This window comes from Sceloporus undulatus, chromosome 1 (genome assembly GCF_019175285.1).
Source record: "Sceloporus undulatus isolate JIND9_A2432 ecotype Alabama chromosome 1, SceUnd_v1.1, whole genome shotgun sequence".
Taxonomy (NCBI): domain Eukaryota; kingdom Metazoa; phylum Chordata; class Lepidosauria; order Squamata; family Phrynosomatidae; genus Sceloporus; species Sceloporus undulatus.
This window is the reverse complement of record NC_056522.1, coordinates 94748115-94769470: the sequence shown is the minus strand read 5'-3', so window position 1 is coordinate 94769470 and position 21356 is coordinate 94748115. Positions and strand designations below refer to the sequence as shown.

Below are 21356 nucleotides of genomic sequence, written 5' to 3'. Positions count from 1 at the left end.
TGTATCCAAACTCTTTTGCAATACCTCTTGTGTTCCTCCTCCTTGCCCTCCCATTGATCACGTGTGACATCTAGACTCACACAACACTCCAGAAATTTACTTTCACCAGTTTCCACTGAGACTTATTATTATTATTATTATTATTATTATTATCATTATCATTATCATTATCATCATCATTATTATCATTATTATCATTATTATTATTCTTTATTTATATAGCACTGTAAATTTACACAGTGCTGTACATACAATTAAAACAGATAAAATAAATCTGCCTATGGCATACATTCTACACAAATGATTAAATACATATTAATTCATGTTAACATTCAATAACATAGGGCAGACAACAATTTAAAATAACATCAGATAACAATGATGCAATGCCTGAGAACGCTTCCCTGAACAGTATAGTCTTCAACTCATTTTTGAAACTAGTTAAAGAAGTGATGAGCTGTGCTTCTCATAGGGGAAGGAGGTTCCAGGAATGAGGGGCAGCAAGTGAAAAGGGATGAATCCGGGACAGGGCAGTGAAAATCCTAGGCTGAGACAGCATACCTTGACTACCAAAACGGAGGGCACGAGTGGGAAGGTGAGGAAAAAGAAGGTTTGATAAATAAGGAGGGGCCAGCCCATGCAAGGATTTAAAACTCAACAACAGAAGAGCCTTCTTTATTATTATTTTGGCATTATGGTCACAGTGCAAAAGTGCTTTAGCAATATTATACTAGTTAGAGAAAGACTGAGAGGTCACAAATTAATGCCATTGCTGAGTTAAAACATCAAGTCAAATCTTCTTGCTTACAAGAACAACATTCTACTAGTCATATGGACAAACATTACAACAAGCTGTGTAAAACATCTGAGTCAGGGACGTAGCTAGGATTTTAGGAAGGGGGGGGGTCCAGACTAAGTGCCACCATTATAATGGGGCTTGGGTGCAGCAGCGCAGCAGCACACACCATTCATTTTTCTAATGGAAGGGGGGGTCCAGACCCCAAGAAACCCCCCCCCCCTTGGCTACGTCCCAGTCTGAGTCACAATAAGTTATTTTCCTCACATACTGTTTGCGATGGGAATGGAACTTGAAATTAGTGGCCTTGTTGTATGCATATGTGAGGGTGTATTTGCACACATTTTATTCTTCCTATTATCTCCTTCAAATATATAATGGAGAGGGTGGGAGATATTAATACCAATGTAATAGAAGTAGAGGTAAAATGCTGATTTAATGGCCAAGACACATGAAAATGTACTTGGCTTCAATGTCACCCAAAGAAGGCACTGACTCATAAGAAGTGCAAACCTTTTTGCACAAAAATTACCATGTGACAAGAATATTTTTGAATATACACTTATTAACAAGCCGTGGCTTTGTGTAGTACCTACTTGGCTTATTTCTTATTACTTAAGTATTTCTCAACTATTTCTATCAATACATTTAAGTGTGTTTTATAGTAATAGTTTTCACCTCTGTGAAAAACTCATAGGAATCCTTTGCTCCCTCTCTGCCTATCCCAGAGGCTTTCATACCCCCAAAGGGCAAATTGAGGTCTCTGATAAGCCAGCAATTGGTCCATACCAACCCTGATTGAAGTTTCTTAGCTACACGATGAGCCCGCCCCACATTGCTTGACCAAACAGTGGCAGCCAGGCCATACTGGACTCCATTGGCTCTTTTAATCACTTCATCCTCTGTGTCAAATGGTGTGACACAAGTTACAGGACCAAAGATCTCATCCTGCATGCAACACGAGTCATCACCAATTTCAGTAATAACAGTTGGAAGCAAGAAATAACCATTCTGATTTCTTGTAGGAAGCACCAAGACATCGATTCCTTCACCACACAGGATCTTAGCCCCTTCTACCTGTGCTTTTTTAATGTAGCTCTTTACCTAAGGGGAAGAACAACAACAAAAATACATATTTAAAAAGCTGCAATTTCTCATTATTCATAACTGGTTTACAAAGAAATCGGGACTAAATCAGGACTTCTAGCAACTCTGTAAATAATGAGGATATGGTTGATATTTCCTGTATCACAGTGGTGGAAAATTCCTAGGCATCTCTAAATTTGATACTGCTATTTGGGATTTTCCCCCCACATTAGTGCTATCATTATATATGAAAGGCAAAAAACAAAAAGGAGACAAGTTCCATCTGAAAGACAGTCAAGTGTTTATTACTTTAAAAAGCCCAACACATTTCAACCTGTTAAAGAAAGGGCCTAAAAGCAGAAGACAAATACAAACCTATTTTAAATATTAAAAAAGACAGTACAACATTAAATTAATCATATCACATTAAAATACATAGGATTGCATTATTTTTATATCAAAAACATATTATATCAAATTATTATTATTATTATTATTATTATTATTATTATTATTATTTCTCACTTTCCTCTCCCCACCTACCGAGGCAGGAAACAACAACAATTAACAGACAAACATAAATTTAAAAGACCTTAGTTAAAACACAAGTTGATTAAACAATAAATCCTAGGAGTTGTAACAACACTCTTCAAAAAGCCAGACCATAAAGTATTAAAAGAACAGAGTCTGCAGTTTTTGTTATTTATGCATATTACAGATATATTGTATTTTTACATATTCCATACAGATTTATACATATTCCAGATAAAAAGGAAAAACTAATAATATATGCTAAAATCTGTCATCAGGATATCTGATGCAATCTATCCTAGCAATTACTCAGTTTACTAATGATATTCTACTATAACCATTCTATAGTGTGTTTATATTAAAGACTGTAAATCTAAATCTTAATTCAGACCTGATGGCACTGGGGATTTCAATTTTAGAATCCATGTGGTATATATGTTTTTGATATGAAAATTAATGTGATCTTATGTTTTTAATAGGATATGGCTAATTTAGTGTTGTCCTGTCTTTTTAAATATTTTAAATAGATTTATATTTGTGTTCTGTTTTTAGCCCCCGAAGAAGGTCCTTTCTTATGCAAGTTGAAACACATTAAGCTTTTGAAAGGAATAAACAGATGAGTATCTTTCAGTGCATAGAGCCTGTCTCCTTTTTGTTTCATGCTTACAGATGTGGTTTGCAGTACTCTCTTTACTAACATGTATGAAATGCAACCTTGCAAGAGGAAACATGCTGCTTCCAACTGTGTCCATCTGCTATCAGGATGGACAAAGCTGGCAGAATGGATGCCCCAGTCCTTGTAGCTCATTGTATTCCCCACCTCATCCCCAAAATCTGCTTTAGAGGGTTGGGAGGACTCCAAGAGCAGATGGGTGGTGGACGTGGAGGAGTGACAAGGAGAAAGGGGAAATCTATTCAAGTGACATTGGATATGGCCCAACTTTTCTAATTTAAACTTGTCACTAGGGGGGATTTTTAAGGAAGCTCTGTTAGGTTTGGTGGCTGTTGTTTTTTTAAGTTCAGCTCTCAGGGACTATAGAGAAAATTCTTCTCCCCCAGCCTAAGATTGAGAGGAAACTTGAAGATGTGATGTTGTTGTTGTATAAGTATTTCCCACAGCTTTCCCAGTCTGCAACTCAATGGGGCTTACAACAGCTAGAAAAGATATAAAGAAAAAACACTCCAAGCACAACAATATCATTAAATTATCCTAAAAATTAAAACCAGTTAGAAAACACAACTGTTAAAAACAAACAAACATAACACAAATAGACAGTACAGCACATTCTGCAAGCCTCAGTCCTCTTCCAGAAGATCCTTTCATCCTATACAATTACTGCATTTTGAGTCCCCTTTAACTATCATAGCAACATCCTAAATCCTGGGGTAGACAGTGAAGGGTATTTAAAATTCTCAGCCCAAGAGCTGCTCTAGTGCCTTACCATACTAGAAATCCCAGGAGTCCATAGGATACAGCCATGGCCGTTAAAATGGAATCATAGGACTAAAATTATGTATTATGAAAAGGACACAGGACAGCACAGAAAGTCAGAAGTAGCTATGGAATTCTGGAGAGCAGCAAGACTTTTTTAAAGCGTTAAAGTAAGAACATCTGAATTCTCAGCCTCCTTACAATTTTATTGAAGTACTGTAGATATCTAGTCCACCTCAGCCTCAACATTTCTAAGAAAACTCTACTATCAGCTGAATGATGAAAATGGCATGCATTTCTGACAGTTGCGGAGTTTCATTCCAGAAGGAGCCCTGGGTTTTGAAGCTGTTCAAAGCCCTATACTTCACTTGCTTCAGGATGACTGTGGAAGTTTTTGTTAACTACTTTCATACTGACTTCAACCCATGGCAACCCTGTGAATGAGATCTGAAGTCACACATTCTCCTCAACCTCCCTGCTTAGGTCTTACAGACTCAGGGCCATGCAGTTTATCTCCTTTCCTATTGCCCTCCACATTCCCAAGAATTATCATATTTTCTATTAAGTCATTTATTTTCATGATTCGGCTAAAGTACAACAACCTCAGTTTAATCATCTTAGCTTCTAGGGAGTGTTCAGGCCTGATTTGCAGTAGGACCTGTTTATAGGTCTTTTTAGCAGTTCACAGTATCCGTAGAACTATTTCAGTGTCTTCATTGTCTACTTTAAAGTTATGCAAATTGTTTGTGGTCATTATTTTTGTTTTCTTAATGTTCAGCTGCAAACTTGCTATTACAATTTCTGCCTTGACTTTCTTCAATAATCCTTCCAGATCTTTGCTCTCTTATGCTAGTAGTATGATGTCATTGTCATATCTTAGATTGTTGATGTTTTTTCCTCCAATTTTCACACCTCTTTCTTCTGAATCTAATACTGTTTTATGTATGATATTTTCTGCACCCAACATAAATAAATAGGGTGATAAAATGCAGGCTTGCCTGACCCCCTTGCCAATTGGAAACCATTCCATATTCTGTCTCAACAGTAGCCTTTTGTCCTGAGTTCAGGGTATGCATCAGGACAATCAAATGTTGTAGCCCACCCACTTCTTTCAGAGTGATCCATAGCTTTTTGTAATCTATACAATCAAAGGCTTTGCTATAGTCGATAAAGCCCAAGCTGATTTTCTTTTAGAATTCTTTGATAAGCTCCATTATCCAGTATATGTTTGCAATATGATTCTCAGTGCCTCTTTCTTTCCTGAATCCAGCTAGGATACAGTAAGAGCCTTTGTTATAGAATTTTGAGCATCACTTTGCTTGTGTGGGAAATTAATGAAATGGTCCTATGATTATTGCAATCCCTTTTGTCCCCTTTCTTGGGGAATGAAATATATATTGAGCATTCCCCTCTGTGGGCCATTGTTTTGTTTTCCATATTTACTGACAGGTTTTAGTTTGAACTAGCGTAGATTCTGTCTCTATAGCTTGGAGAAGCTCTATTAGTTATATTTTATAAATATAAAAGAGTAAACCTGCCTATGGCATACAATCTAAGAAATAAGTACTCAGAATGCAGCTCTCACTTCACTTTTTAAAGTGGAAGGTTCATATTCATATGGTTCTTCTTTAAATGAATCTGTCATCCTTTCATCTCTTTTATACAGTTCTCCTGTGTATTGTTTCCATTGTTTTTTTATTTCTACTCAGTTGTGTAATGTCTTCCCTTGCTGATTATAAAATAGCAGTATTCTTTGTTTCACTGCATTGATTATTACAGTAGTTCTCCGTATCCCTGCATATGAATGGTTGAACAGTTGATTCAGGGTTTTGGTTCTGTCACCTTTCTTTTTTGCTTGTCTTCTGTCCTTAACTGCTTGTAGAGATTCATCTGTCATCCATTGAGACTGATCTTTCTTTTTGGTTATGGACAGTGTCTTTCTGCTTTTCTCCTCAATAAATGTGCCTGGCTTCAGTTCAGAGTTCCTCTAGCTCCTAGTTAATTGTGCTTAATACAGTAGTCCCTCGGGTTACGAAATTAATTCGTTCCGCGGCTCCGTTCGTAACCCGAGTAATTTCGCAACCCGAAAAGGCTAGCGGCTAGCGCTGGAAAGCCGCTAGCCGCGCTTTGCGGTTTGAATTTCGCGCCGAAAAAAAAATTCGTAACCCAAAAAAAACATCGTAACCCGGAACAGGTTTTTCCTATCTATTTTTTTCGTATCCCGGAAATTTCGTAACACGATCAATTCGTATCCCGGGGTACCACTGTAGTACAAATTTGTTTTTCACCATATTGTTAAATTCTATAGTGATTTTCTTCAGGTTGTATTTCAGCATGATGGTTGGTTTCATGTTTTCCTTTAGCTTTAGTCTAACTTTTGCTATTAGTAGTTCATGGTCTATGCCACAATATGCTCCTGACCTCATTTCTGCAGAGAGAATGGAGCTTCTACATCTTTTGCTTTCAGTTATGCAGTCTATTTGATTTTTGTATTGGCCATTTAGCAATGTCCATGTATGCTGTCACTTCATGGGTTGCTTGAAGGATGGGTCATTTGCAATGAACAATAACTGTATATACTCATGTATACGCCTAGAAATTTTAGTCTAAAAATTGACCCCAAAAATCAGGGTCGACTTATCCATGGGTCAATGTAAGTACTGTACTTTAAAAAAAAAAAAAAAAAGGAACCATCCCTGGTAAAAGACAAGAGCGTAATCTGTTATGGAAGCACTGAATCCAGTCTATTCTCTCATCCATCCAGCCTTTAGTATGAGTACAAACAGTTATGTCTGCTGGAATTTTGCAAGTTCTTTGGGCATTGTTTTCCTTTGCTTCATTCTTTAGATCCTTTGTTACATTTCCCTAAGTTTTACCCTTGACTTATCTTCAGGTCATATCAAAATCCATAATTGTAGCCCCCAAACCTGCCCTTGACTTATACATGGGGTCATCTTATATTTGAGTACATATGGTACTGGCCTTGCATAATTCCATCAGTCTGTTTCCTGCCTCATTTCTTGAACCCAGGCCAAATTTTCCTATCATATTTGATTTTGTTCTGATTTCTATTTTTGCATTCCAGTCACCTGTGATTAGCAAGAAGTCCTGTTTTGGTGTGTGATTAATTTCTCCTTGGACGTTCACATAGTCTTCTGGAAGTACAGCAATGTAAGAAAAACACTCTCTCATGTTCTGAAGTACTTTCTTCTCAAATGGGATAAAAGAAACTAAGGACTTGTCCAAATTGTTGTTGTTTTAAAATGACACATCTTCATATCATTTAGGTTGATGAAGCTTAAAAGCATTTTGTCTATATGTTCAATGAGTACAAAATCTCTGCATTTTTCATTGATATTATCCACTATATATATGCTAGCTTTTATCTATAAACTTCCTGCTGTCTTGAGTGTCCTGTTTTAAAGTTTGGTGGTTCTAATCATTTTGCTTCTCAAGTCACCAAGAAAAACATGTCCTGGTGAATGTACTAAGTGCAAGATTTGACCCCAAATAATTTCCTTTTTGTTTACCTTTGCTAAATGTTCTTTACTTATCAGTGCTCCCATGTCAACTGTGGAATCTGAGGGACTTCCAACTCTCCACTTTTTGACAGCTTCCACAAATCTTCTCAAAAATTCTTTGTAAATGCTCCTCTGAACAAAGATTCTGCTGGTGCACAGGCATATCTCACCCTGATGGGGCAAAGAAATAGATGAGAAGGACAGGGAAATCATTCATAGGTTAGTACTACTGTAATTTTTTTAAAAAATCAAAGAGATCTAGACATTGTAACAGTTATCACATGTCAAGCTCTGTAGATTTTCATTTCACACCAACTCAAACACAGTAGATCACAATAAAAATGTCTGACACATTCACTGCAAGGCATTTGATGTTGATGAAATATAAGGTAATTCACATGATACATTTGAGTCAGCCAGAGATCTCTGTCTGAAACAGGTACACTGGTGAACATGTTGAACCAGAAGTGTATTGGTGGATGTGCATATTGGTATATTGTGTTCAGACATAATGATAAGTTAGAGAACTGTAGTAACCTTGCTTTATTATGACCAGTGTAGTGGGCTGTGCTACCCAATAGTTCCCTTTTACAGCAGTAGCAGCTGCTAAACAAACCATGGAACCCTTCTCCGTGTTTGTGTTGCTCTATGACCATAATAAAGATTCTTCTTCTTCTTCTCCTCCATGTTTTGTTTATCATGTTGTCTCAAATGGTATCAATTACTTTTCTGGCTTTCCCTGCACCACAAGCCAGGGAGTGGGGACACAGAATAAGTTTTGCATTTTCTCTTTGGCTTCTTGTCAGTGGGGAAAAGACAGAGCAGCAATGGCTACATTAAGACAGGTCATTAAATAAATCATGGAACAAAGTTCCATGGTTTGTTTAGCCCTTTTTTCCTGCAAAAACAAAAATGAAATGATTGCACAGTAGGTACCAGGCAGCATAGCACTTGCGTAAAAGACAGTGCTCCCACAGTTCCTTGGCTTATAATAATTTAGGTTCCAAGAATATGACAGGCTGCTGAAGAGCTCTGTCATTTGTGACACAGAAATTTGGAACAAATCGTAAGCATCTGCCCCCTTACCAGCTAAAGAAAAGGAAAGAGGAGGACAGCTTCAGACACAAGGAAGCAAAAACAAAAGGCAAAATTCTCCAACGATCCTGGAATCTAGAACTATATGAATTGTCATTGTGTTCATCACATTACTTTTATTTATAACCTGCTTTCCCCCCAAAATCAGGACTCAAGGTAGCTTACAAATGAAAAAGAACACATGTATCTGCAAAAAACAAAACCCATTAAAACACAGTTAAACATACAATTTACCAAAACAATTTAAAACATACAATTAAAAATAATAAAAAGTGGATAGAAGCAGTACCTTCTTAAAACCCCTTTCTTTAAAAACCTCATTACATTTTGGTACAACCATATTGAAGATACAATTTTTCCATCTGGGAGAGGAGAGTCTCAAGAGGAAAATTCTATGTTTGTGCCCCCTTAGAAAGTGTTCCCAAAATGTGTCAGGCATTTTATATGCAAATTTATCTTTTCATCAAAATTCTATTTTTTTCAGTGCCATTTGGAGGTTTTGGACTCTTTTGGCTGGTGCTGCTGCCATGTGGGTGACATGCAGACACTGCATTTCCTGAATAATTGCTCAAAAGCACTGCCAATGAAGTTCTCAGTTAGTCAGCTTTGAATACATGTTTGAGCAGCTTGTAATGTCCAGCCAGCTGAAAAACTGTGCCATCCCCGTCATTCAAATTATCTAGCATCCCAGATGACTAACAGCATCTGCATGTGGGGAGTCTTCTATTTAGCACACCAGCTGATTACAACATGAAGGTGTTCATTGTCAATCCAGTGTACTTGTTGAAGGTGCTATTAAAATTCACTCATGCTGCATAAAATCAACATGTAATTTTCAAAATATCACAGGAGTGCACAAATAAATTAATCACCCTTTGTTTAATAAAAGAATGCTACACATCCACAGCCTACAGAGAACATTCTCACAGAATGGCAATATCAGTTCTTACACCTTTGTAAGCTTCAAAACCTCTGACATGAGATGCTGAAAAGTTTTGAAATTATAAAGACTCGGGAATAGTGTGCATGCGTCTGTGTGTACATGTAGCTGATAATTACTAAGGTTCCCTGGGAAAAAAATTAATGCCCCACCCCCATGTGTTTGTGTGTGAAAGATAAAAAGAGAAGATGAGTAGGAGAAAGAGAGAGAAACATAGGTCTTCTGACCACCAAGCACACCTAAGCACCACTAGAGTTTTCTGTGTGGGGGCTGCCCAGTTGCATAATTCCAAAGAAAGCCTACTCAACCTCTTTGGTATATTGGATGCCTTTGCTTGGTTTAACAACTAGCAGTAGCATAGTGGAGCCAGGAACAGGACCAAGCCATTTTGACTGGCAGGGATGATAACTCATTTGCCACCACTTCCTTGGAGCTTAGCTGCAATCCTCACATTGGCTCTGGGGTTTGCCACTTATGACACAGTATTGTGAACTATCCCACAGCTCTTGGACACTGCAGAAATAAAGGAGTCTGATACCACTTTACCTGTCATGGCTCTATCCTGTGGAATCCTGGGATTTGCAATTTGGTGGGATATTCAGCCTTGTTTATCAGAGAGCTCTGGTGTCTCATCAAGCAAAAAATACAAGGATTCTGCAGGACAGAGTCATGACAGTTAAAATGGAGTCAAACTGCTTTATTTCTGCAGTGTGGATACACTCCTGTAGTATTTGTGGTGGTGGTGGTGGTGTAAACCTGGATGTACAATTAAGATCTATTTCATGTACAAAAGCTGCACACATCATGGAGATGAAAACTGCTAGAACTGATACATTCATGTGGATCAACAAAGCTGCTTTAATTTTGGCACTCATCTTGATGTGTGGCTAGCATGATGCATGACTGTACCTCACCATCATATCATAACTGTAAACTAGGGAAAAAATTATGCCAAACACATCATGCTCTGAAAAAATCTTAGAAAGAACTATCTAACAATATAGATATTAATTGTTTGAATTAAATTTATTAAATATTTATGGCTCACCATATATCAGGATATCACATGGTGGCTTACCTATAAGGTTGGTTGCTCATTCACTATCATTACATTAATTGTGGTAAGACGGAATATTAATGACATAATACTAATTCAGAAATAGCACCATTTTGAATAGATGTCTTGAATCCAGTTCATACCAACCACCATAACTCCCTCAGCCACTGATGGAGCTTAATTAAGTTATGAAGGTATGCATGCTTCTGAGTTTCACAAGCAGAGAAACAAACTTCCTGAGTAAAAGAAAGGGGATTTGTCCACCCACTTGTCCATACCTGATTAGCAAAGCTGGATCTTACAGTGGCAGGAACACATTCATCCAAATTGGCATCTTCAAAGATGATTGCTGGATTCTTGCCTCCAAGCTCCAAGGAGAGCTTCTTACAATATGGAGCACTCCTTTCAATGATGCGCTGACCAGTGAGTGTGCTTCCAGTGAAGGAAATCAGTGATACCGCAGGATGAGAAACGAGAGCATCTCCAGCTTTGGGACCACTCCCAAATACAATATTTACAACACCCGGTGGAAACCCTCATAAGAACAGACACACAAAACATATTTATATAGTACACTCAGGATGCAGAGTCCTGTACACACATAATGAGATGCTAAGGCCCATTGAAAGCAGTTGGGATTACTTCCCTTTGTAAACTTGGAAACATGTTCCCGTGAAGTAGTTAACACCAGTGGTTATATAAGTAGAGAGAACACTGCTTGTGTGTGATGTTCTTTCCTTACTTCTGGTTACACTTGACTACTATTATTAGAATAAAGTTCTTTCATATAAGAGCAGGTTATAATTCTTGTTAATGTTGGTTGTCATGATGAACCACATATACACATGTATGGAAAGGGATCTTGTGGCACCTTTTAAACTAACTGAAAGAAAGAGGATGGTTAACATGAGCTTTTGTAGACTTGAGCCTACTCCCTCAGAAGCATGTGAGGAAGTAAGCTGAAGTCTATGGAAGCTCATGTGACCAACTTCTTTCTTTGGGTTAGTCTCAAAGGCACTACAGGATCCCGGTGCGTACTGATTTTCCAGACTAACATGTCTATGTCTTTGAATTCTGACATACAGTATACACATGAAGAATAAACCTTTACTAACAATAATACACTGCAAGGGCTATGACTGATATCAAAATGGGTATCTACCAGATCCGTCCCTTCTCTCTTGCTGCCCCTCATTCCTGGAACCTTCTTCCTCTGCATGCACGGCTCATCACTTCCCTAACCAGCTTTAAGGCTGAGCTGAAAACCATATTGTTTAGGGAAGCGTTCTCAGGGGATTTGTGATTGTCATCTGGCTGTCTGACAATATTTGATGTGATGTGATTTGATTGATATTTGATGTTTTTAATGTTTTTTCTTTTCTATATGGTAATTTTATCTATTTCTCTTTTAATTGTTATTATTTTAGAATGTACGCCTTGGGCAGGCTTTTATATTCTCTTTAATTTTACCGACTTTGTACAGCGCTGTGTATAATTACAGCGCTTTAGAAATAAAGTTTAATAATAATAATAATAATACGTTTAATAAAAGGAGTGCAGAACTGTAGTTTTTTAGCTTGAGGCTCCAATAATTTCTATCACATTCTCCATATGGATGGGGACATATCTGGGTCATAGGCTATAAATATCTAGAGGGTCACAGTTCCCATCCAGATATAAAATTAAGGGGGGAAATACACTGAAATATTTCCCTTCTATTGTGTTACTTCTTATAACGACATTTAACAGATTGGTTTAAATTCACAAGCATGATAATCTTTACACTATGTATTTTCTCACTTTTTCAGGATTACCTGCTTTATTAAGAAGTTTGCACATCATCCAAGCAGTGACAGATGTCATTTCACTGGGTTTAGCAATTATAGTGTTTCCACATGCAATGGCTGGAGCAATTTTCCAGGTCAACAAGTAAAGGGGTAAGTTCCATGGACTAATTAAACCAGCTTTAAAAGACAAAAAATAAAGATTAAATAAATAAATACAATTGCTCCAACAGAGGCAATGCACTTATGAAAAAGCTGACACTCTCTTGGCAGCCAGAGAGCTATCTCCAGGCAAGACCTAAGGTCCTATTGTGTCAAATCATGTGAAAAGCTTGACATTCTTGGTGTTCATTTAATAAGGAACCCATCACCTTGCTGCACAAGCAGAAGTTGGATTTGGAGGATGGTGGTCACAACACTTGCACAAATTCTTCAATGAGTGATCCTATCTAATGAGACTAATGAGAGCTTTTCACTCATCTGGAGTGAATAGATCTAGGCCAAAGACCCATTGCAGCTGCTATCCTACATCAGAAATGTTTGTCCATGTGAATATTCTTTTCTGTGACAGAAACAATTTAGGTCTAAAACTGTTTATAATGCATGACTTGTGTTATAATTCAAAGCATTCTTTAAAAGATTTATGTGGAAAAATCTTTTTCACAAGTCATATTTGGTGGGGAAGTTCTCACCAACGTATGTTTCTGTACTTCATTATCTCTTCATTTGACTTCTGCTGGAAACAGTGGGTGCTTTAAATAGCATCTCTTTCAAATAACCAATAAACAATTCCCAGATCTAAAAACCTTGGGTTAACACAAATTCAGGTCATGCATCAAAAAGCTAAGGTTTCCATGCTTATATCTACTTTTAACTTCTAAGGCAGAGCTACTATATCTCCACTAGGGTAATTATGGCTGTGTCCACACTGCAGAAACAAAGCAGTTTGACACTACTAATTGCCATGGTTCAATGCTATGGAATTCTGGGATTTTTAGTTTTGTGAGATATTTAGCCTTCCCTGCCAGAGAGCTCTGGTGCCCCACCAAGATACCTATCTCAGAATTCCATAGCATTGAGCCATGGAAGTTAAAGTGGTGTTATACTGCTTAACTTTTGCAGAGTGGCAGAAGCTTATGTCAAATATGGAGGGAAAATTTGCAGTAACAGCCAGGAAATGAAGAAGGTAAATGTGGTGAAGAATGGGTCTCATGCCAGGAAAAAGGTGAGACATAAATAAGAGAAGAGAAGCAAGGCCCTTCTGCGGGAATATCTTGGAAAATCACCTCTATCATGGCTCTGACCCAGCTGCCTTCTCCTCGGCTGCTGCTGATGCCTATCTGCATGTGTGTGTTGTATGCCTTTGTTTTCTACTTATGACGACCCTAAGGCGACCCTATCACGGGGCTTTCTTGGCAAGATTTGTTCAGAGGAGCTTTGCCATTACCTTCCCCTAAGGCTGAGAGCATGTGACTTGCTCAAGGTCACCCAGTGGGTTTCATGGACAAACGAGAATCAAATCCTTGTCTCCAGAGTCAAACCACTATGCCATGCTGGCCCAAGTGTGGAAAGTTCCAAGCCACTCCAAAATGGACTGTTGCACAAATAGTTTGCCACTGTAAGGTCCTGTCTTAAGCTTTTAATTCTGACATTCACCTCTTGAAAGATTAACATTAGCCATGAAGCACAATTATTTGTATCCTTAATCAAAATAAAGCCAGCCAAATAATCATTCAGGCATCCTGAGACTTTCAAACTGGGTCTCTTCTGATGGTATATTCTGAAGGTTTGCTCAGTTCCAAAGGTTTGCTTAACTTTAAACCAAGCCAAGGTTTATCAGACCTCCCTAAAGGAACTGAGCCTCCCCACAAGGCATCTAACTCCATCCTGGCCTCTGAGGGGAAGAGAAGGTAGGCCAATGCCTTCCCTAATCGGTCCTAATCAGAGTAAGAAGAAGGGCCCTCCCTCCAGTCCATCTGCCCTGGTCCAGGCATCAGAGAGAGAGAAGATCTGCTGGACTTTTCCCCTTCCCCACTGCCATTCCCTTCTCCTTTTGTGTCCTGTCTCTTTAGATTGTAATCCTGAGGGCAAGGAAATGTCTAATTAACAATTTGTAAGCTCCTCTGATAGCCTTGGCTGAAGAACGGGGTACAAGTAAATAAATAAATAAATAAATAATAAAGGTGTTCCAAAGCCACCATCCTTTTCAAATAGCAATAGTTTACACTCACAGTAATTTCAGCAATGCTGTTCTTCAGTTCAATACACTCCTGCTCAATTGGTAGGAGAGTGGGCAAACATACAGAAAGTAATAAACTGAGGGCAAATGTGTAAAGAAAATAACAAAAATAATCCTACATGGAATAAATGGAGCACAACTAAAATAAGAACCTTATAAAACCACTGAATGAAGAGTCTAGGATTAGACTCTCTCTCTCTCTCTCTCTCTCTCTGTGTGTGTGTGTGTGTGTGGGTGGGTGGGTTTATGAATGAAACTGAGCTGGCAGCGCAGACAGCAGAGAGATTAAAGCACTATTTTCCTGGAATAAATGACCCCTCTTTGAAAGCATTACTAATTGTGTATGATGCCATTCTCACCACCATCATCTTTACTCTGTAAGAAATGGTGACACCTAGTGGTATGTTGAATGCAGCACACTTTACAGAGTACTGTATAATAAATTTTGTAAATGGTTTACCTATATTTCAAATGGACAACGAATAAGTGAAGTGACTCGAAATCCTAATTACTTCAGTGTTATGAATTCATCCTCCCTCCCTTCCTTTCAGTTTAATCTATGATATGAAGACAGTACAAACAAAAAATAATGACCAATATCCTGTTAGTGATATACTGCCCAGTTCCATCCAGGGCAAATGCGTGAGTGAGAATGGGGCCTCAGAGTAGGCCAATTCCCAGGCTTTTCCATTCTAACTTTACAATCTTTCATGCTCTATTTATTATTATACCACCTTTCTCCAGGCACTACACAATTATAGCTATTCCACTTTGACTCTCAGGGTAACATCTTATGGAAACCTGAGATTTCTAGTTTGGAGGGGGAGTAGAGCAGGGAGTTCTAGTGCCTCACCAAACTACAGATCCTGGCATTCCACAGGATGGCAGCTGAAATAGAATCGTACCACTATAACTGGGTAGTGTGAAAGGGCTCCTGACATTCGGCTGAAAAAACAATGAAGAGAACATGTTCACTCCATTATTCTCCATTATACCAAGGCATGCTGTAGTATATACTAGAGCTACATTACACAGAACGTGATATAGGAACAGAAGATATTACTTTTGTCAGAAACTGACATTTCCATTATTTGGAATTTAAACCTTACCAATTCCCACCGGTGTTCTCTCACTATAATGCATGCAACCCATATGGTCCATCTGTGTACACTCTGCTGTTTGGTGAAGGATGGATGATGAAAAGAAACGAAAATTGTAAACTGCCCGGGGGATGTCGACTGTTCTAGCAAATGTTATCGTTTTCCCTGAAACAGAGAGATATTAAACACATATTGTCACACACTTGCCTTAGTAATTGGTGTCCTTTTAATACATATAAGTTTTTATTTTTTTAAAAAAAAAACAAACTTCTGAACTGACTTCATGAGGCAAAGAATGAATAAGCAAATTCTAAATGTTTGGCAGCTTTTGCAGGAGGTGAGAAGACAGCCTAAAATGTTCATTAAGGAGATAAAGTTTTAAAAAATGCAACAAAAAGAAATGCCAATACAAAAAGAGAAGGCATTAAAGAGTTGTAAGTGAATGCAGAAAAGGGTAGTATCTTCAACTTTCAAGCTTCTTGTTACATTTGGAAATCTGTACCTGCTCCCTCCCCCCAAAGTCCCATGCAAAGATACAGACAAGCAGGTCACATCTGGCAGCACACCATCCCTGCCAAAGAAATGCATATGATTAGAGTACACTTTTTAAAAATCTCATATATGTCAAAGATTACATAATTAAAATAATTTTAATGTAATGTTATGTATATATGTAGCTTGTGCTTTATGTGGTTTTTAATATAATAAAGATTAATTTTTTAAAAAATAATTAAAATAGACCAGTTAGTGCGTGTACTTCCATCTCTTGCAAATTAATCCACTCTCCCTGAATTATTTTGTTGAAGTAATAACATTATGGAAGTCCAAAACACACTGCAGAAATAATCTAGTTTAAGACCACTTTAACTGCCCTGGTTTAATGCTAGGGAATTCTGGGAACTGTAGTTTTGTGAGACATTGAGCCTTCTCTGTCAGAGAGCTCTGATGCTACAATAAACTATAATTCCTAGGACTCCCTAGCACTAAGACAGGGCAGTTAAAGTGGTCTCAAATGGGATTATTTCTGCAGTGTGTTTTGGACCTTTGTCCCATTTGTCTGGAGCAGCCATTTTGTAACCCCAATTGAAGCAGCCACATAGGGGTTAATAGCAATTTTGTTTGAAGTCCCTTCTAAATATTGTTCATAACTGCCTTCTCTTATGCATGTAGTATACTTCCCCTAACAAATGGGAATGGAAGCTCCCCACAGACCCAATGTACTGAGTAATTCTGAGGAGCCATTTTGTAAATGAGTATGGAGTTTGGTGTGTACCCACACCAGCTGGCAACTTGGAAGGTTGGCAACACATGCCTTCTGTGTGGTGGTGTGAATGATTTCAGTCCCCCTTCAGCAAACCACTACTGCTGAGAACATTTTTGGCTGAGTAAATTTCACTTTTTATCAAATGACACAAGTGTCCTCACCTTTATGGGAATGTTCAGAAGGAGGGACTTCACGGAAGGTGGATCAAGTAGAAGGACATCTAATGTCACACTGATAAGAAGTGACTACTTCCCCCTTCCCCTTGATTCTTTTCACTTCATGAAGTATGTGGCCAATGGTGGCTGGAGACTCTATGTCAGCGAGGAGACAGATTCATTCTGGCTTTTAATTCAGTCCTGAAAGGAGTTCTCCAAGGTGCTGAACTGTACACCCTAAGTATGTTCAGCACTTCTGATAGTTCCTTTCAAGTTCAGCTAACGCTGGGCACACCACCCATCAACCTGGAAGCCACAAGCCATCACAGCATGTAAATATTTTGCACTGAATATGCAAACTCAAAAGCAAGTAGTGAGATAAGAATGGCCATTCACTGGAAAATAAAAGATAAACATCATTGCAATCAACATATGTGATTGTAAACCTAATGTTGAATTGCCTACCACCACAAACACAAACACTATTCATTCTAGACCTCAGTATCAATGCTAAAGATACAATGCTTTAGTCAGTTAACTTCAGTTTCATCTCTTTAGGCATCTCAGCCTACACTGTCTGTGAATATAAGCCACATAGGGTTTTGCATCTACCTTGATCCTTGGATTCTGCTTGTGCAAATGATTCCAGATCCTCTTCAATGAGATCTGCAAGCTTGTTCATTAGTTTTGATCTTTCCTGGGGACTTTTGGAAGACCATTCTGGGAAAGCACTTTGTGCAGCTTTGACAGCAGCTTCTATCTTTGAGTAGAGATAAACATGCATTTTACATGATGCATTTGCAAGAGGTAAATTAGAGCATGTGTTACAACAATAACAATAATACACATCTCTATAAAAGTAGAATGTATTTATACTGTCCTGATGAACCACAACAATATCTGACATATTTAAAAGTCAGTTGCATGATGTGCAGCATTAGTGCATGATCTTTTCACAGACAGGCATATCTTTTTCAAAACCAGAAATCAAGCACAGCTGGCTGAGTGTTTCACAGTAACCTATTCCAATAAATACTATAGCAAATCTGATGACATTGTATAATATATTCTTTGATCTCTTCTTTTCCATTTTATTACTTTACAAGTTTACTGATGTTTTCTGCCTAGTACAACATCTAAGACCATCTCCAGACTTGTTTGTACAGAGAAGGTTCAGGGAGTCCCTGATCATGTGTCAAGGAGCCTATGAATTTCAAGCAGGATACAGACAAGCCAGATACAGTAGTTCACAGCTGGACTTTAAAATCACAGTAAAGATAGAGGACTCAAAGCTTCTCTTGTTTATCTGTTCTCAGCAAATGCAATGGCCATTCTTGCTGTGTCCAAACGTAAGTCTCCTCTGACACATCCCCATCTGAATACTCTTTTCCATTACAATCTACGACGAATGGTGTCAGAATAATTTGAAGAGTAAATTTGCCTTTGCCTCCCCCCCTGCTTTTCCCACCCTTACTCCCCTGTATTTTACACATCTTGTTGTGGGGAGGATCTGATGACTCCTCCCAAACTTGAACACTATAATGTGTTTTTAAAATAATTTAATAAAGATATTATCCTAAAATAGAGTTTTGATTTTGGATTTTTAATACTCCTAATTAGTTCCTCTAGGTGGCATTGCGGAGCTGTTGTTCTTTTACTTTGCTGTTCAGGCACCTTCATGTCTAAGCTTCCTGAAGACATTTTACATTTATTCTTTTACTTATTTTATCTGTTTAGATATTTGCTTTTTTTCAAATGCCTCAGTTTTTCTGAGTAGTGTGTAGTTAACCAGGTCCCTAAAATGCCGATGTCAAGAAAATAACTACGACAAAGCATCACAAAATAAAATTCAGATGAAAAACAGGAGGAGGGACTGTTATTGTTGTTAAGTGTTCTCCAATCGACCCCAATTCATAGAGACCCTGTAGATGAGACAATTCCAAGACCATGCTCTGCTTAGGTCCTGTAAATTCAGACCCTTGGCCTCTGACTGAATCTATCCATCTGATGTGCAGTCTTCCTCTCTTTCTACTGCCTCCTTCATTTCCCAGCATTATTGTCTTTTCTAATGCCTTCTCATGATGTGGCCAAAATTATGACAGCCTCAATTTCATCATCTTTGTTTACAAGGAGATTTCAGTCATGATCTGTTCAAGGACCCATTTGTTTGCCATTTTGGCTGTCCACAGTATCCTCTGCACTCTTCTCCAGCACCACATTTCAAATAAATTGATGACCTGGGGCAAACATCTAAATGTACTAAAACTGTTTTTTGTGATTCTTAGGCAAATATACAGGTTTTTCATCTGGCAATAAAAACACCAAAATCCAAGTGCCAGGCGAGATTGTTTGTCGAAGGCATTCCACAAACAAGGTTCTGTCCATCATTGAAAAGGTTTTCTCCCTTGTGGCCACTCAGTTTGCCCTATTTGGCAGGAACACCTGGAAGAGGGCCTCAGGAGGAGGTCTTTATGGTCTTGATAAGCAATTATGAGAAAAATTCTCCTGCTATCCTTTATTTCAGGAGGCTGCTTTAAATTCCTAAGGAGTAGCTGGGAGAACCCTGAGCAAACAAAGGAACAAAATTAGACAGCATTTTAGTAATAAATAAATAAATAAATAAATTTAAAAAAGTTTATTTTTATCCCGCTTTTCTGTGACGAGACAATCAAAGCGGTTCACAACACATTAAAATATCCACATTTACAACATTATATCCCAAATCCCACCCCTTAAAACAGGATTAAACATGTTACAATTAAAATTGGAGATTAAAATATCTATTAAAAACACAATAAAAAATATAACAAGGACAGAGCGGTGGGCTAATACATGATGTGAGGGGAAGTCATTCTGTGGCCGGACACTTTTATTCAGGAAAGGCCTGCTGGAAGAGATCCATCTTGACAGCTTTTTAAAAGCTGTCTAAACTGGCAATTTGATGGATCTCACCCGGCAGGCCGTTCCATAGTTTGGGAGCAATTGCAGAGAAGGCCCTCTGGGAGGTAGCAGTTAGTTTGGTTTTTAAAGGCTGCAATAGATTCCTCCCAGAGGACCTGAGGGTGTGGGGCAGATTATATGGGAGCAGGTGATCCCTCAAATAGGTTGGACCCAAGCCATGTAGGGCTTTAAAGATTATAACCAACACCTTATACTGTGCCCAGAAACTAATAGGCAGCCAGTGAAGAGATTTTAGGACAGGTATTATTCGATCACTCCAAGTTTTACCGGCGACCAGCCTGGCTGCCATATTTTGCACTAGTTGAAGTTTCCAGACTAGGCACAAGGGTAGCCTCATGTAGAGCGCATTACAGAAATCAAGTTGTGAAGTTACCAGTGAATGTACAACAGTTTCTAGGTGTTTTACTTCCAGGAAAGGGCACAGCTGGCATATCAGCCGAAGCTGATAACAGGCGCTCCTGATCGACGCATTCACTTGGTTCATCATGTGAAGTGACGGATCTAGGAGCACCCCCAGACTGTGAACACAGTTCTTTGTGGAGAGTGTGACCCCATCTAGGACTGGAAGTTGCAACCCTATACCTGGTTTGGGGGCCCCTACTGTAAGTACCTCCATTTTGTCTGGATTCAGCTTGAGTTTGTTTTTCCTCATCCAGCCCATTACCACTTCAAGACACTGATTGAGGGGGAAAATACCATCTGTTGTCATAGCTGTTGATCAGGACATGGAGAAATATATTTGGGTGTCGTCAGCATACTGATAGCACTCTGTCCCATGTCTGTGAATGATTTCTCCCAGCGGCTTCATATAAATGTTGAATAGCATCGGGGACAGTATGGCGCCTTGAGGGATGCCACATTTAAGCTTCGTTTTCGAGGAGCGACTGTCCCCAAGCATCACCCTCTGGAATCTACCCGATTGGAAGGACTGGAACCACTGGAGTGCAGTGCCACCGATTCCTAATTCTCCAGGCGTTCCAAGAGGATGTCATGATCTATTGTGTCGAAGGCTGCTGAAAGGTCTAGAAGCATCAACGGGGTCACGCTTCCTCTGTCAATGCCTAGACAGAGATCGTCAACCAGAGCAACCATGGCAGTCTCCACCCCATATCACGTCCTGAAGCCAGTTTGAAATGGGTCTCGATAATTGGTTTTATCCAAGATGACTTGGAGTTGAAGGGCGACAGCCCTCTCGAAAACCTTGCTCAAAAGTGGCAGATTGGATACAGGCCTGTAGTTCTTCATATCCAGGGGCTCCAGGGAAGATTTTTTTCAGGAGCAGTCTAACAGTTCTTTAAAGTTACTAGTTGTGGCACTACTTTAGCCAGCAAATTGTCTTGGGCTTGTTGTGGAGTTCTCCAGCAGTGGAAGAAGCAGGAAAAGAAGACACAGCTA

At 38.7% G+C, this 21356-nt stretch overlaps 1 protein-coding gene across 2 annotated transcripts in view; it reads right to left on the bottom strand.

Moving 5' to 3' along the window:
* Positions 1–641: 641 nt before the first annotated feature.
* Positions 642–21356, bottom strand: part of ALDH8A1 (aldehyde dehydrogenase 8 family member A1) — a 30291-nt gene continuing 9576 nt past the window's right edge. Inside the window, exons 2-7 of one of the 2 annotated variants that reach the window (XM_042479598.1) lie at positions 17613–17760; positions 15591–15746; positions 12273–12422; positions 10737–10993; positions 7376–7537; positions 642–1900 (exon numbers count right to left, since the gene is read on the bottom strand). In XM_042479598.1, coding sequence (XP_042335532.1) covers positions 1445–1900; positions 7376–7537; positions 10737–10993; positions 12273–12422; positions 15591–15746; positions 17613–17760 — 1329 coding nt within the window. In that variant the 3' untranslated portion in view covers positions 642–1444. The remainder of the gene's footprint in view (positions 1901–7375; positions 7538–10736; positions 10994–12272; positions 12423–15590; positions 15747–17612; positions 17761–21356) is intronic. The other variant, XM_042479607.1, reaches the window with a different exon arrangement.